This window comes from Mirounga leonina, unplaced genomic scaffold, assembly GCF_011800145.1.
Source record: "Mirounga leonina isolate KUSES-001 unplaced genomic scaffold, KU_Mleo_1.0 Mir_154, whole genome shotgun sequence".
NCBI lineage: Eukaryota > Metazoa > Chordata > Mammalia > Carnivora > Phocidae > Mirounga > Mirounga leonina.
In genome coordinates, this window is record NW_023270389.1 from 61,873,557 (window position 1) to 61,889,881 (window position 16,325).

General features: G+C 41.3%; 1 protein-coding gene across 1 annotated transcript in view; it reads left to right on the top strand.

Annotated features, from left to right (window-relative positions):
- SDCCAG8 (SHH signaling and ciliogenesis regulator SDCCAG8) overlaps nucleotides 1-16,325 on the top strand; it is a 233,058-nt gene that overhangs the window by 160,639 nt on the left and 56,094 nt on the right. The window contains exon 16 of the mRNA XM_035010960.1: nucleotides 65-196. Coding sequence (XP_034866851.1) covers nucleotides 65-196 — 132 coding nt within the window. The remainder of the gene's footprint in view (nucleotides 1-64; nucleotides 197-16,325) is intronic.

Sequence of the window (16,325 nt, forward strand, 5' to 3'; positions counted from 1 at the left end):
TAAAAACGTGCTCCGGTAATAAGAACCTTTAACATCTGTCATTTCTGTGTTTTCGCCTCTCTAGGTCTGAAATAGCTCAGCTCAGTCAAGAGAAAAGGTATATGTATGACAAACTGGAAAAGTCAGAGAGGAGAAATGAGGAATTGGAGGAGCAGTGTGTCCAACACGGGAGACTACATGAGATAATGAAGCAGAGGTAATACAGCTTCAGTAATCAACTGACATGCCACATATTGAAAGTGCTTGGTTCAAAATCGGAGTGGGAATTGGTGTGGAATAAATAGAATTCATGGCCACCATGGCACACGAGGGATGTGCTCAAAATCTAATACTCTTGAGTATTTATGCTTTCTCCGCTTAGGTTGTCCTTATATTACACAGAGGGGAGAGTATATCTCCTTTTTACTATTCTGTAGACACAGAGTTAGATTTAATAGCATTGTAGGAAAACCATCTACCTTGAAGGTGTAAGTTGGTGATATAATATGGAGGGCTGTCATAGAAATTAGGTTTCGAGTGGTTTTTGTAAGATAAAACATATAAGAGGCTAAGAAGGTTAAATATCTTTTTAAAATATATTTATTTATTTACGTGAGAGAGAGAGAGAGAGAGAGCACGTGCACTAGAGTGGGGGGAGGGAGAGAGAATCTCCAAGCAGACTCCCCACTGAGCACAGAGCCCTACGCTGGGCTGGATCCCACAACCCATGAGATTATGACCTGAACCAAAACCAAGAGTCAGATGCTTAACCAACTGAGCCACCCAGGTGCCCGAAGGTTAAATATCTTCATCAGATATGCACTGATGGTGTTGCTGGAGACAGAATTTAACTCCAAACCTTTTGGTTCTTCCTAGTGGTGTCACTGGGAGCAAGTTATGTGACCTCCCTGAGCATCAGTTTCTTTATCTATATATTGGGACTAATAATGGCCACTTTGCAGTTTGATATAAAGATCAAATATACGTCAAGCACTTGGCTCCTACTAGCCACCTACTAAATGGCACCAATGATATTTGCTCCCTTTTTCTAGACGAAGAAACGCAAGCTCAGAGAGACTAATGGATTTGCTCAGAGGGACAGGTTGAGGAGGTGGTAGAGTTCCAACTTGAATCTTGATCTTTTGACTCCAAATTCCTTTCCTTTTTAAGTTCACTTCTTTTGTAACAAACCCAGCCCCTTCTCATTTCCTATAAATGTGTCACTTAAAATTTCTGTATAATGATGGATTCCCAGGGAAAAAGAACCGTCAGTATTTACAACATACAATGAATGGATTGCTGTAGGTTTGGACTCCACGTGATGATCACGTGTACAACACCGCAGGGAGCTTGAAGGGGTTCTCTTGGCTCCCAGCCCCCCATTCCTATCCAGCTCCCCAGACACCCCACACCTTCTCTGTTTCAAAAGCAATTGTTGACACAACTGAGAGGAAAACGAAATGCTTATAGACTCCTTTTATTTTGTTTTTTAAATTTAAAGTCATCATAGAGTCCTTGGGGAGGGCATAAATACTTTATATTTTAATCTCTTGCTCTATTGAAGGGAAGAAGGCCATCGGAAAATGGCACTGCTTTTCAGCCGCCAAAATATTAAAATATGGGTGTATTGGGGAGGTAATTAATCATTCATTTATTTACTCATTAAAATATTTACTTAGGGGGCGCCTGGGTGGCTTAGTCAGTTAAGCGTCTGCCTTCGGCTCAGGTCATGATCCTAGGGTCCTGGGATCGAGCCCCTCATGGGCTCCCTGCTCCGCGGGAAGCCTGCTTGTCCCTCTGCCACTCCCCCTGCTTGTGCTCCCTCTCTCACTGTGTCTCTCTCTGTCAAATAAATAAATAAAATCTTTAAAAAAAATTAAAAAATAAAATAAAATATTTACTTAGACTCAGACACCGTTCTAGGCCAGACTAAAATATCTTAGGTTTTGTGGGCCACATGTGGTTTCTGTCACAAGGTCTTCTTTGTTTTGTTTTTGTATTTCACAGTCTTTTAAGAAAACAAAACCATTCATGGCTTAGAGGGCCAACAAAACAAGCCAGAGAATTTGGCCTGGTTTGGGCTGCAATTTGTCCCATACTGGGCAACCAAGTCATTTTGCTAATATTTTTTTTTCTTAAATTTGTATTAGAGTCCACAAAATGCACTCAGCCATGTTATCTTACCTTGAAACAAACGGGAAAGTAGCTGTTACTATCGTCCATTTCCAGATGAATAACTGAGGGTCTCAGAAAGCTACAGTTGCCCACTGAAGGCCAGGCAGCAAATTAATCATTCATTCATTCAGCAGGTATTTATTGATTACTGTGTTCTCCAGCACATGCTGGGAATAAAATAGCAAAGTAAACATAGTCCCCAGTGTCATGAAATTTACAGTCTTATAGGGAAGGTGGATATAGATGAAATAATGTAAATATCTAATTAATTACAGTAACAATTGGTTCTATAAAGAGACATATACTTTGTGGTCAAAGCGCCTTTAATAAGGGGACTTACCTGCTCAGGAAAAGTTTCAATGAGAAAAATGATACTCAAAGTGAATCCGCAAGCGTCAGGATAGGGACGGCTAGCTTCCTAGAGCGGGAGGTGGCTGACTGTGCCCCAGCCCACAGCCCGCAGTACAAGGCTCAGGAAGGCAGTGGGGCTCGTTTGTCCACATACCGCTCGGGGCTCGTCCTGCGTGCCGGAGCTCAGCACTGGAGTCAGACACTCTGACCCACTGGCCCGTGGAGCCTGAAATACTTAATGTCTGGCCTTCTCCTAAAAAAGTTCACCAGCTCCTGTTCTGGAGAAAAGAAGACTGTAAAACTGAAGAAAGAACTTTTGAGGAAGGAAAGAAACTTGTGTGTTTAACATAAAGAATAAGGGAAAGAATGACACATGATGAGGTTGGAGAGGTAGATGAGGGCCAGACCTTTAAGTTTTTCTTACAGACCTTTTACTCAAGAATTTTTATTTTTTTAAAGAATGAGATGATCAAAATTCATGATATAAAATGATGATATAAATCAAAAGCCATTTTAAAATAGCATTCCAGGGGTGCCTGGGTGGCACAGTGTCTGACTCTTGGTTTTGGCTCGGGTTGTGATCTCACGGTCGTGGGATTGAGCCCCGTGTTGGGCTCCACATTCAGCACAGGGTCTGCTAGAGATTCTTTCTCCTTCTCCCTCTGCTCCTCCCACTCATGCTCTCTCTCTCAAATAAATAAATAAGTCTTTAAAAAAAATAGCATTCCAGTTCCAGAGTAGACCATGTGTTAGAGCAGAGCCACAGGGTTTGCACGAGACCCATTGGGAGCTCCTGGAGTAGTCAGTCGGGTGATGATGATGCTTGAACCCGAAGTGATGATGATGATGATGATAGAGAGAAGTAAACAGATTGGGGAAATATGTAGGAGGCGAAATCAATAGGACTTAGTAATTGATTGACTCTGTTGGGTAGGGGGGCATGTCAAGGATAATACCCATATTTCTGACTTGAGCAGTGGGGACATAGTGCCACCACTTAGAGAGCTAGAGGATGCACAAAGAAGCAGGTTTGTGGGTGAGATGGCTTGGGTTTGGGATAAGACCAAGTATTCAATTTGGCCCTGTTGAATTTAATGTGCCAATGCTTTGTACAAATGGAAATGTCAAATAAGCAGGGGGACATAGGGCCTCCGCCTAGGAGACAGGTCTGGGCTGGAGATAGAAATCTATCTATAGAGCCTGTAGAGGATAGTTGAAACCTTGTGAGTAAATGAGGTAAATAACCAGAGGAAAAGTACAATAAGAAGGAAAAACGGCTTCAACATTTAAAGAACATTAACATTTTTTAAAGGATGTATTTATTTATTTGAGAGAGAGAGTGTGTTTATGAGCAGCAAAGGGAAAGGGAGAGAGAGTCTGAAGCAGACTCCCCACTGAGTGAGGAGCCTGACACAGGGCTCAATCTCATGACCCTGAGATCACAACCTGAGCCAAAACCAAGATTCGGATGCCTAACCGACTGTACCACCCAGGTGCCCCAAGAACACCAACCTTTTTAAAGGAAAGGTAGAGGTTGGCAAAAGACACTAAGACAAGGAACCCAGGAAACAAGCGGAAACCAGAAGAGTATGCTGTTGTGCGTGCTTCAGCAAAGAGGAGGGGGCCAACCAGATGCTGCTGAGTGATTAAGTGACCGAAAGTATCCACTGAACTTAGTGACAGAGACAGAACTGGTTGCGTTAACAAAAATATTGTTAGTAGAAGAGTACGACAACCATGTTAGGGCATACTGAAAAGTTAGCGTGAGTAGAAAAATTGACATAGCACATTTAAAGTACTTTTTCATGAAATTCGGCAGCCAAGGAAAGCAGAAAGCATTTAGCAAGCAGGAGAGACAGACCAAGCAACCGTCGGGGGGGAATGTATTAGGAGGGGTAGACGTGAATGTATTAAATTCTGACTGTCCAGATCATTAAACTGTGGAGTCAGGAAAGGTCCATTTTCCAGCTGGTGATTTGGAATCTCTGGCGTCCACAAAGGCAGTCCAGGGGATTCCTGTTCAAGATAGCAATGGCATGTTTTCTGGTAATGTTTTAAGACAGGTATGGATTCATATATTTTGTCATCGAAAATAGAACCATGTGAGAAGTCTGCAGTGTTTGCAGAGGGAACAAGCCTTAGGGCCCTCATGTGCTGTCATGGGGTCAAGTATTGGGTCACCAGCCCCCAGGAATCCACATCACTTTGTCAGTTATGCAGTCTTACATAGTTTTGTTTTCTTTTTGTGGCAATGATGGCTTAAATTACACACATAAAAACCATTGATGAAGACATGCAGCTGCTAATTGATATGTAATGAGTGAATAATGAGTTTAAAATTGGCAATTCTTCTATAAACTACCTCAGAATGATTTTTACCAAATCTATGAAATTGTATTTTTCTAATAGAAAGTTTATTCCTTGAAAACCAGTGTTATGAATAAGAAATAGGAGCACCTGGCTGGCTCAGTCGATAGAGCATGTGACTCTTGATCTTGGGGTCATGAGTTCAAGCCCCACGTTGGGCCTAGAGCTTATTTAGGAAAAATAAAAGGGAAATAAAGTATTGATTTTTATCTAATTTAGGCATTCCATTTTGGGGGGAATTAAGACTATTCACTGTTTTCAGAGAAGTCCCTGAAAATAGAAGCTGGAAATCTTAACCTTTATTTCATCATTTAAAAACAAAATAAGACAAAATATTGGCAGAGAGAATACAACAATATTTAAAAAGAATTACACACTACAACCAAGTACAATTTATTCCAGGTATGTAAGACTGGTTCAACATTTAAAAATCAATTAATTAATGTAACCCATCACATCAATAGGCTAAGCAAGAAAAATCACACGATCATATCAATAGATGCAGAAAAAGCATTTGACAAAATCCAACACCTATTCATGGTAAAAACTCTTAGTAAACCAGAAGTAAAGGAGAAATTCATCAGCTTGATACAGAACATCTACAAAAACCTAGTGCTAGTATCATACTTGATGGTGAGAAGTTCAAAGCTTTCCCAAAAAGATCAGATATAAGGCAAGGATATTCCCTCTCACCACTCCTTTTCAACATCATACTGGAAGTTCTAGCTAATGCAATAAGACAAAAAAGGAAATAAAGGGTCTAAAGATTGGGAAGGATGATATGAAATTGTCTTTGTTCGTAGATGACATGATCGTCTACGTAGAAAAAACTGCTGGAACCAATAAGCAGTTACAGCAAGGTTGCAGGATACAAGGTTAATATATGAAAATTAATCACTTTCCTACATACTAGCAATGAACAACTGGAATTTGAAATTAAAAACATACCACCATTTACATTAGCACCCCAGAAATTAAATGCTTAAGTATAACTCTAACAAAATATGTACAAGATTTATATGAGGAAAACTACAAAACTCTGATGAATGAAGCCAAAGAATTAATAAATGGAGAGATATTCCTTGTTCATAGATAAGAAGACTGAATATTATCAAGATGTCAGTTCTTCCCAACTTGACCTATAGATTTAATGTAATCCCAACTAAAATCCCAGTAAGTTATTTTGTGGATAGTGATGAACTGCTTCTGAAGTTTATATGGAGAGGCAAAAGACCCAGAATAGCCAACACAGTTTCAATATAATGAAGGAGGAGAACAAAGTTGGAGGATTGGTCCTACCTGATTTCCAACTTACTATGAAGCTGTAGTAATCCAGACAGTGTAGTATTTGAGTAAGAATCGACAAAGGGATCAGTGGGATGGAACAGAGAACACAGAAATAAGCCCAAATTAATATAGTCAAATGATCTTTGATGAAAGAGCAAAGGCAATACAATGGAGCAAAGGTAGTCTTTTCAGCAAGTGGTTCTGGAATAACTGGACATCTACATGCAAAAAAAAAAAAAAAAAACTAGGCACAGATCTTATAGTTGACACAAAAATTAACTCAAAATGGACCACAAACCAAAATATAAAATATGAAACTTTCAAACTCCTAGAAGATAACCTAGATGACCTTGAGAATGGTGATGACTTTTTAGACACAACACAAAAGGCAAGATCCAGGAAGGAAGTAATTGATAAGATAGACTTTATCGAAGTGTAAAATTTCTGCTTTGAGAAAGGCAATGTCGGGGCAACTGGGTGGCTCAGTCATTAAGCCTCTGCCTTCAGCTCAGGTCATGATCCCAGGGTCCTGGGATCGAGCCCCGCATTGGGGTCCCTGCTCCACGGGAAGCCTGCTTCTCCCTCTCCCACTCCCCCTGCTTGTGTTCCCTCTTTTGCTGTCTCTCTCTGTCAAATAAATAAAATCTTAAAAAAAAAAAAGAAAGAAAGGCAATGTCAAGAGAATGAGAAGAAAGCCACAGACTGGAAGATAATATTACATAGATGATAAAGGACTATTGTCCAAAATACTCAAAGAACTCTTAATGCTCAACAATAAGAAAAGAAACAACCCAATTAAAAAATGGGTCAAAGGGGCACCTGGGTGTCTCATTCATTAAGAGTCTGCCTTTGGCTCAGGTCATGATCCCAGAGTCCTGGGATCGAGCCCTGCATCTGGCTCCCTGCTCAGCGGGAAGTCTACTTCTCCCTCTCCCACTCCCCCTGCTTGTGTTCCCTCTCTCTCTGTGTCTCTCTGTCAAATAAATAAAATCTTTAAAAAAAAAAATGGGTCAAAGACCTTAACAGACACCTGTTAAGAAGAGATACAGATGACAAATGAGCATATGAAAAATGCCCCACATCATATGTCATCAGGGAAATGCAAACTAAAACTACAAAGAGATACCACTACACACCTGTTAGAGTGGTCAAAATCCAGAACACTGACACCATCAAGTGCCAGCAAGGATGTGGAGCAACAGGAACTCTCATTCACTGCTGGTGGGAATGCAAAATGGTACAGTCACTTTGGAAGCCAGTTTGGCAGTTTCTTAGAAAACTAAATGTGTGATCCAGCAATCATGCTCCTTGATATTTACCCAAAGGAGTTGAAAACTTATATCCACCCAAGAACCTGTATAGAGATATCTATAGTGACTTTATCCATAATTGCCAAAACTTGGAAACAACCAGATACCCTTCAGAATGGATAAACTGTGATACCACCAGACAGTGGAATAGAATCTAGCGTTCAAGAGAAATGAGCTATCAGGCCTTGAAAAGACACGGAGGAACCTTAAATGTTTATTACGAAGTGAAAGAAGCCAGTCTGAAAAGGCTACAAACTATATTCCAAGTATATGACATTTTGGAAAAGACAAAACAATGGAGGCAGTAAAAAGGTCAGTGGTTGCCAAGGGTACAGGGGGAGGAGAACAGAGGATTTCTAGGGCAGTGAAAATACTCTATATGATACCATAATAGTGTCTACGAGTCATTATACATTTGTCTAAACCCATAAAATGAAAAACACCAAGAATGAAACCTAACGTAACTATGGACTTGGGGTGATTGTGATGTGTCCCTATAGGTTCATCACTTGTAACAGATGTACCACTCTAGAGGAGGTTGCTGATGATGGGGGGTGGTCTGTGCATGTGTGAGGACAGGAGGTATATGAGAAGTTTCTGTGCCTTCCCCTCAGTTTTGCTGGGAGTCTTAAATTGCTCTAAAAAAAGATCAATTAAAGACATGAAGCAATAAGTTGAATTTTACATTTGAAAAAACCCAATTCCAAAAAATATCATGAAGCTATTTTTATGTTTTTTATTCTTACGCATCAATTTAATTTCAAATCTACATTACAGAGCACATTTTGTTCCTAAACCATATTATGTTATTGGCCAATTGTGCCTTTTTTCCTATATAATTAATTCATTAAGGATTTAATTTATGTAAGTGAAATTGCTGGCATTATTGGTTACATAGGAAAATTACTTCTATTTAGCTTTTTATTCTGAAATAATTTGACTTATAGACAGGTTACAAAAATAATTGAGAGTTCCCATATGCCCTTCACCCAGCCACGCTTCTGTGAGCGAGCATCTTACATAACCACGATACAGTGATCTGACTTAGGAAATTAGCATCAATGCAATACTAGGAACTCATCTCTAGACCTCACTAGGATTTCACTAGTTTTCCCCTAATATTCTAGTTCTGGTTCAAGATTCTATGTTGCATTTAGTTCTCATTTCTCTTTAGTTGTCTTTAGACACTTAAGAATTTCTCTCGGGGAGAAACCTGACCTGTGACAGTTCCTCACTTTTGATGAGAACTGCTCTGTTGTTTGTAGAGTGGCTCAGTGTCGGTTTGTCTGAGGCATCCTCACTGTTAGGCTGAGGTTGGGCGTTTGGGGCCAGAATCCCACAGTGTTGTGTCCCTCTCTTGCACCGTGTTGACACACTGTGTCCTGTCCCTGGTGGTGTTGATTTTGATCACTTGGTCAAGGTGGTGTCTGCTGGATCTCTGCTCAAATGAAGTTATTAAGTGCCTCATGGGGAGATAGTTGGAGACCATGCAAATACCCTGTTTCTCATCATATGTTTTTTAAAACATTTATTAATTGGGGCGCCTGGGTGGCTTCCTGCTCGGCGGGAAGCCTGCTTCTCTCTCTGCCCCTCCCCCTGCTTGTACTCTCTCTCTCTCTCAAGTAAATAATTTTTTTAAAAATTTATTTATTTCAGAGGGGTTGGAGAGGGAGAGAATCTCAAGCAGACTCGGTGCTGAGCTCAGAGCCTGGCGTGGGTCTCAATCTCACAATCCTGAGATCACAACCTGAGCCAAAGCCATAATTCAGATGCCTAACCGACTGAGCCACCCAGGTACCCCCCTCATCATATATATATTTTTTAATTTATTTATTTGACAGAGAGAGCACAAGTAGGTAGAGTGGCAGGCAGAGGGAAAGGGAGAAGCAGGCTCTCTGCCGAGCAGGGAGCCCAATGCGGGGCTCGATCCCAGGACCCTGGGATCAAGACCCGAGCCGAAGGCAGCCACTAACCGACTGAGCCACCCAGGAGCCCCTCATCATATTTTTTAATAGACTTTATCTTTTAGAATAGTTTTAGGTTCAGGAAAATTGCTTTAAAAATAAACTTTATATTAAAAAATTTAAAGATATGCCTCAAATAAAATTTGTTACTTTAAAAATCCCTCTTAATCATATCGTGTAAAAACTATGAAATAATTTAACTGATCCCTAAGGGGATTCATAAAGGTATGTATTTCTGTGAAAGGCTTTGAGAATCAGATGAATTTGGAGATGCTGAGGTAGACAGAGCAGGGGAGAGACCAAGCTTGAGCCAGGAGGAATCCTGGACTAGAAGAGGGTCACCTCCTGCAGCTCAGCAGTGCCTTGAGAGGAGGACATGAGCTGATAAATGCAGCTTTTTGAATAGAGCGCTGGTAAAGTGAGCTGAGGCCAGAATTGGTTTGTTCTCTGTTTATCGGGCATCCATTTGGTGCCAGTCACAGTACTAGCCCAGGGGGTACAAAGATGAAAAGGATCTACCCCTCTGCCTCTCTCCCCTGGTTGCAGGCGCCCTCTCTGTTTGGGCTGATGGGGCTCCCGAGCAGCTGTGACGTCACCCACCATCTCCTGGTAGGTCCCTCCTGCCACTCTTGTACCTCCAGAAACCCCACAGGCAAGAAGGAGGGGTGCCCTGGGGGACTCGCCTCCATTGGCAGCCTGGGCAAGAGATGGTTGCCCTGGAGGGTGTGTTTCATCTCTTGTTCTCTCTGATTTGTGTAAACCAGAAGTCTGTTGATGTTAGATTTGGGTGCATAGTCATAAAACTTTCCCTGTCCCTGAGGAAATGTTTTGAGTGGATCTTTCCTCATTTAGAAGAGTATTCAAAGTATAAACCAAAGTGCTCTGGGTCCTGATTTACAGAGTATCAGTAAATCAGTAATTTACTGAGAATGCTAACGCAGCATTCCACTGGCTTCCACCCCTCACCAGTCTCCCCTGATCCTGCGTGAGCTCCAGCGGTTTGACTTCCCATGATTTGGGGGGCGAAGGACATTTATTATTTAGTTATTACTGCATCATCAGTGTCATGCTGAGGTCATCTGGGTTTTTAATGCTGCTATTCTTGCTTTTAATTATAAAATGCTCTTAATTTAGCTTCATGGTAATTAATTTCATTTTTCCTACGTTGTTTTGTTAACCTCTGAGGAGTGCAATATTGCATACTTGTTTCAGGATTGTATCAGTTTCTCAATAACTATGTTGCAAGTCCTATGTGAATTATAATTCACGAGTGAATCATTTGCATCTCTTTTGCTAAACCAAATGTGTATATGATCCCCACCTCCCATCTCCCCTGGCCCTACTTTAGAGAGGCACTCCTTTGGTGATGTGCTGCTTGTGAATTTGGTGTTTTGTTGTGGTTGTTGTTGTTGAGAGAGAGAGTGTGGAAACGTACCCATGTGTGGGAAGGTCCAAGGGAGGGACAAGGGGAGAGGGAGAGAGAGAATCTTAAGCAGGCTCCACACCTGCCCAGTACAGAGCTGAACGTGGGGCTCCATCTCACAACCTTGAGATCATGACCTGATCTGAAATCCAGAGTCTGAGGCTCAACCAACTGAGCCACCCAGGTGCCCTGGGAATCTGTATTTTGGGGTAACTGACAACATACTAATAAAAGTAAATTAACATAATTGCTATGTTATTTTAGATTTATGTGCCATTATTTTGTAATATAAAATTATAGAAGATGATAAGTAATCCATATGTTGCTAGGAACCAAGCTCATTGCAACTTGTTTATTTTGAAATGCATCTTGGTTATCTCTAGCTTTCATGTTACTGGACCGTGGAAGTGTGGGGATTAGGTAGGCTGCCTCCCCTAAGGGCTCTAAGGACAAACCATCTGAGAGTATTGTGTAGAGGAAAGGAGGAAGCTATGAAAACCAGGAACAGCTTAGAAAGTTTGACCCTTTCCCCCCAAATTATACCAAAATTATAAGCCAATTGGGGTTAACAATCAATCTCTTTAAAATCCAATTATTCCATGTATTATTGACAAGTCCGTAAGAGGACTAGAAGCTAGGTTCAAGTATATTTTAATGGGAAGACCTGAAATCAGGTTTCTTTCCTCCCAATAAGAGAGGAGGTTCTAACTGCGGGAATTAGAATTTTGATCTGGAGTGGATAATAAGCTATGAAAGCAGCCTGTCCAGACACTATAGTTGGAACAAGGCAAACACTACCATAACTGATCTCTGAGAGTAGATTAAATGGAAAGATACCCAATGAAAGAGAGTGAGGAAAATGCCAAAGACATTTTAATATATAATTCACACTTCTTTCTAAAATAGTCCCGATGTCCAAGAAAAGGAATAAGACTCCCTTTCACTTATTCATCAAATATTTATTGAGTGTTGATTACGTAGCATGTGCTGGACAAGCAGACAGACATCCCTGCCCTATGCTTTAAGCTGCCTTCTGGTTCTAGTTCTCTGCTAGTAAGACCTAGAACTTTAGTAAAGAGACCATGTATAGTCGTTAGGAGCATGCACCCTAGAACCAGGCTCTCTGGGTGTTCCTAGTTTACCACTTCTTAGCCATGTGGTCATAAGCAAATTCCTTAAATCTTACATTTCTCTATCTGAAAAATGCAACCTTAGAGCGATGTGATAATTGCCTAAAATAATCCATGAAAACTCTTTAAAACAGTGCCTGGCACAGACTTAGTGCTCAACAAAAGTTTCACACTATTATTCACTCAATATCCTTCATTCAATGTATTTATCAGCCCATTAACACATGCCAGGCTCTGTTCCAGATTCTGAGGGTGCAACGGGAACTTCAGAGGCTCACATTCTAGAAGCTGGTTTATTTACATCATGGGTTAAATGGGATCTCGTGAGCTAGTCTGTGAAACAAAACACCGTGTTTACATAAGGTTATTTCTGTGGGAACACCCCTTCTGAATTTTCCACAGCTCATTTATGGAACAACATTTTGGACCGTACTTGGGAAAGGCCTAAGGTAATTTAAGTGTCTGCGAGTATGTGAATATGTGTGTGTTTATGTGTATATGTCCTCTGTTCAGTGGTGAAAGTTTTTAATACAAGCCCCAAATCAGATTTCAAGAGGGATACATTTACCTACTTGGTTAAAAACGTCATATTTTCAGCATAGTTGGGAGTGAGGAGCACAAAGACAAACAAACAAAAGCTAACAGATTTTAACTTCTATTCCTGGGAGGGAAGTTGTTATAAAAAAAAAATTTTTTTAAAAGAAAAAACTCTAAGAACATAAAGTAGTAGGAAATGGCTAATGCTTTTTTGGAGACAAATAGTTTAGCAAACCAACTATTACCAGCCAGTCTTAATATCCTTATAATGTTTATTATTTTTTATTTTTCCACAGTTAAGTCTGGATAATAAAAAAAATTCAATTAAAAATAAATACTAAACATATGTTCAAATTGTACCAAGAACCACTAGAGGTGATGAGCATTGAACACTCCTTGGACAGAGCTTTTGCTAAAAAGGGCAGGCAAATTTCTGTTCTTACATTAGAGGACAGAAAGTATATTTCCATGCTTAAAATCCCTAAACATTTCTTCCATAAATCCAACGTAAACCACTGTGAGTGAGTTAACTCTTTAAAGCCAAATTTCTCTCTCTGGTTTTATTGTTTAGGTAGATTAAGAACTTCTGATTAACATTTCATTATCTTAACCCTTATGATTTAAAATTTAATTTAGTGCTTTTAAGTTAAATAGGATTTTTCATTTCTGCAGTCATGTTTGTTGCTCTGCCATAAACTACAATTTTAAAACATTGCGTGTTAAATGTGAAAACCTATACTAGATTGCCTGGCTTGAGCTCTGTATGGTATCTTCTAGCTTATTAATATATCCTCATATTTATTAACATTTATTACGCATTGAGCATACAAAAGTAAAAAGCCATGATCTCTACCCTTAAGGAGCTTCCAGACCGACAAGGGAAGCACATGGTGATCACAGTCGATAATCTTCTCTGGTGCGATTCACCGAGGATGCTCTGGGAGCACATCAGACTGACACCTTATCCAGGTTTAGAGGGACAGGGTACCATTCCTTAGAGAAATAACTCCTGACTGAATCCTGGCAAGAAGTAGAAGTGATCTTCACAGAGAGAAAGAAGTACATGCTTAAAGGTCCCAGGGGTCAAGGAGAACATGGTCTCTTCAAGAACGACACCATGGCTTTAAAATGGGAGATTGATGAGTAGATGAGGAGGCCGTAAGCAGGGTCAGATCTTCCCGTTCACTTCCTGTCTCTCCTTCCGGGCCCCCACTTACACGTTGGTCTGACCATCTGAGGTTGTCCCTCAGCTCTTCGGTGCACTGTTCCAGGCACTCCCCCACAACTCCTTTCTCTCTTCTTTGTAGTTCACTTTGGATCCTTTCTATTGGCCGGTCTTCAAATTTAATGATTTCCCCCCCTCTGTTGAGTTCATTCTGCCAATGGGCCCATCAAATGTATTCTGTGTGCTTGTTTGTTTGTTTGTTTGACTGTCATCATGGCTTATGATGGGGATGGGGACGGGACCCCCTGCTGCTTCCTCAGGGTCAGATGCAGTTGCATGCTGGAGCTGATTTATTACATTTTTAGAAACGTATGGGGCATTCAACACCATGTTGGTAGTTTTAAATTGACCATGACAGAAGTATTCACATCAGAGAAATTGGCAGACCTCATGAAACAGGACCTCTTTGCCACAAGAGAGCTGCATTTCAAACATTTGCCATCACACCACTGATGGATTTTACTCAGTAAAAATGTATCTATTCCTCGGGCCACGCACACAAAGTTTCCACCCATCTTCCAGGGGAAGGTAGCTTTTGCTTTTCACCTTCCCCCAGGACATTTATCTGGTTATCTTGCAACCTCAGCTCTGATTGGCTCAAGAAAAAGTATGGTTTTGTTGATCATCTAACTTCTTTCTCCTTGTTAAGGTAAGAGTTATGTTCATTTGTGGCTCCCTACATCCTAAGAGGAAGTAGAACCCTCAGCAATTAGGGCTGGAAGAGTCTTTCTCTTGAATCATGTAAAACATAAGTCTGGAGTTTATTCTGAGCACTGTGAGAGGGGGGTCTTTGAAGGCTTTCCAGCAGGGAGACACAGTTCTGTGATGTTAACCTTTTAAACATGGTGATGTCTACCTCCTACTTGCTCAGCCAGAGCGGCCCCCTGATCGCTTTCTGCTCGGCATTTCCCATCTTTCATGTGGTAGCTTGTTTCTAGGTCCTGAGCTCATTGATTCCTTTCACTAGTCATTTCTTTGCATTATCAGACTATTTCCATTTCTATAACTTATTCCTCTGGTGTGTATCTTTCTCTGTCCGTTTTTAAATATGTTAATTACCCAAGTGGGTGATATCCGTGAAGATTTGGCCAATCCCTTCATTTCCATTGTTTTAGAACCTGAGCAAGAATTAAGGGAGAAAGTTTGTTTGGCTTCAGTCCCAGGGCAGTGAAAGTGAGGGAAAGGAAGGTGAGGCACGGAAGAATGGAGCACAGTATAGGACAGTGTGTTATCCTACTGCTGACTGGTTCATGATAAGCCACAGAGACACAACCACAGAGATGTTTCTGGATAAGCCTGTTACAAAGAAACTGCCTCCACATGGCCCACTGGAGGGAGAAAAAGAGAAGGGATTTTATCTGCCCAGGTTCCAGAATTTTCCCCATGGGAGAAAATTCACCTGACTCTTAGACTTAATTAACCAGTCCTTTCAGCAGCCGCTTCAGAAGCTGAATCCTGAATTCTAGGGTTGGGCGTGGCATTTGACTCCAAGTGGCAGGAGGAGCCCATCACTTGAGGTGTGGGCAGTGTGACTCGGGTGGCAGACTGATTTCTATCTTTCACTTTCTCCATTAATTTGTAAGCTTATTGCCAAAAGGCATCATGTTTTCTGTGGAAACAACAAATTATAATAAGGAAAGAACACTAACTAAGGAGCAAAAGCTCACAGTTGATGTCACCTGCCAACATAGGATTTTGGACAAGCCAAATAAACTCTTTCAGGCTCAACTTCCTTATCCATGGAATGGGGATTAAAGACCATGCAGAATAGTTATGAGGATCAAATCAGATCTTAGGTATAAAAATTGGCGGGGGTGAGGGGAAATGCACTATATAAATATAGTATAGCATTATTCTTCAATTGATCATCTTACCGTCATGGCGTCATGGAATCACAGTGTTTGTTAGGGAGCTGGGCCTTGGTGATCTCTGACGCAAGACTGCAGTTTTATAATTAAAGAATCTGCAGCAGAGAGGCCATATGGAATGTGACTATTAGATCAATACTATTAAGATAGTATTCTTGTCTTCTGTTTTTTAGAGGGGCAAACAGGCTCTAAGAGGTTATGTGACTTACCATGGTCACCATTTGCACTCAGCTGGTACATGGCGGCAGGGCCAGTCTGGGAATGCAGGGCTATCTGATGCCAGAGCCCACACCTTCACTGGGTACACCGCAGTGTCTCCCCAAGTGGCCCCAGCCAGCCGGCATCCGAGCTGGGCCTGGACTCCAGGACCCCCCGAGTCCCGAGCTCCAAAGCTCGCCGGCACATTTTCCCATTCCAAACCCGGGAGTGATAGTGTGGCATCTAAGAGTCAAATCCTCTGCTAGGGGCACTTTGGGCTAATGTGCCTGAGAGACCTCCCACCCACCCCCCACCTGTTACAGCCAGACTAAATGAGCTTTGAAAAGATTTTTTAATTACCAATACAGCATATGGTGCTTAGTGGTTAAGAACATGCAGTTTCTGGAGCCTTCTGCCCGGGTTCTAATCCCAGCCCCAATGCTGAACAGGCTGTCACTCCTCTCCCGGGCAAGTCACTCCTCTCTCAGTGACTCAGCCTCCTCATCCACAA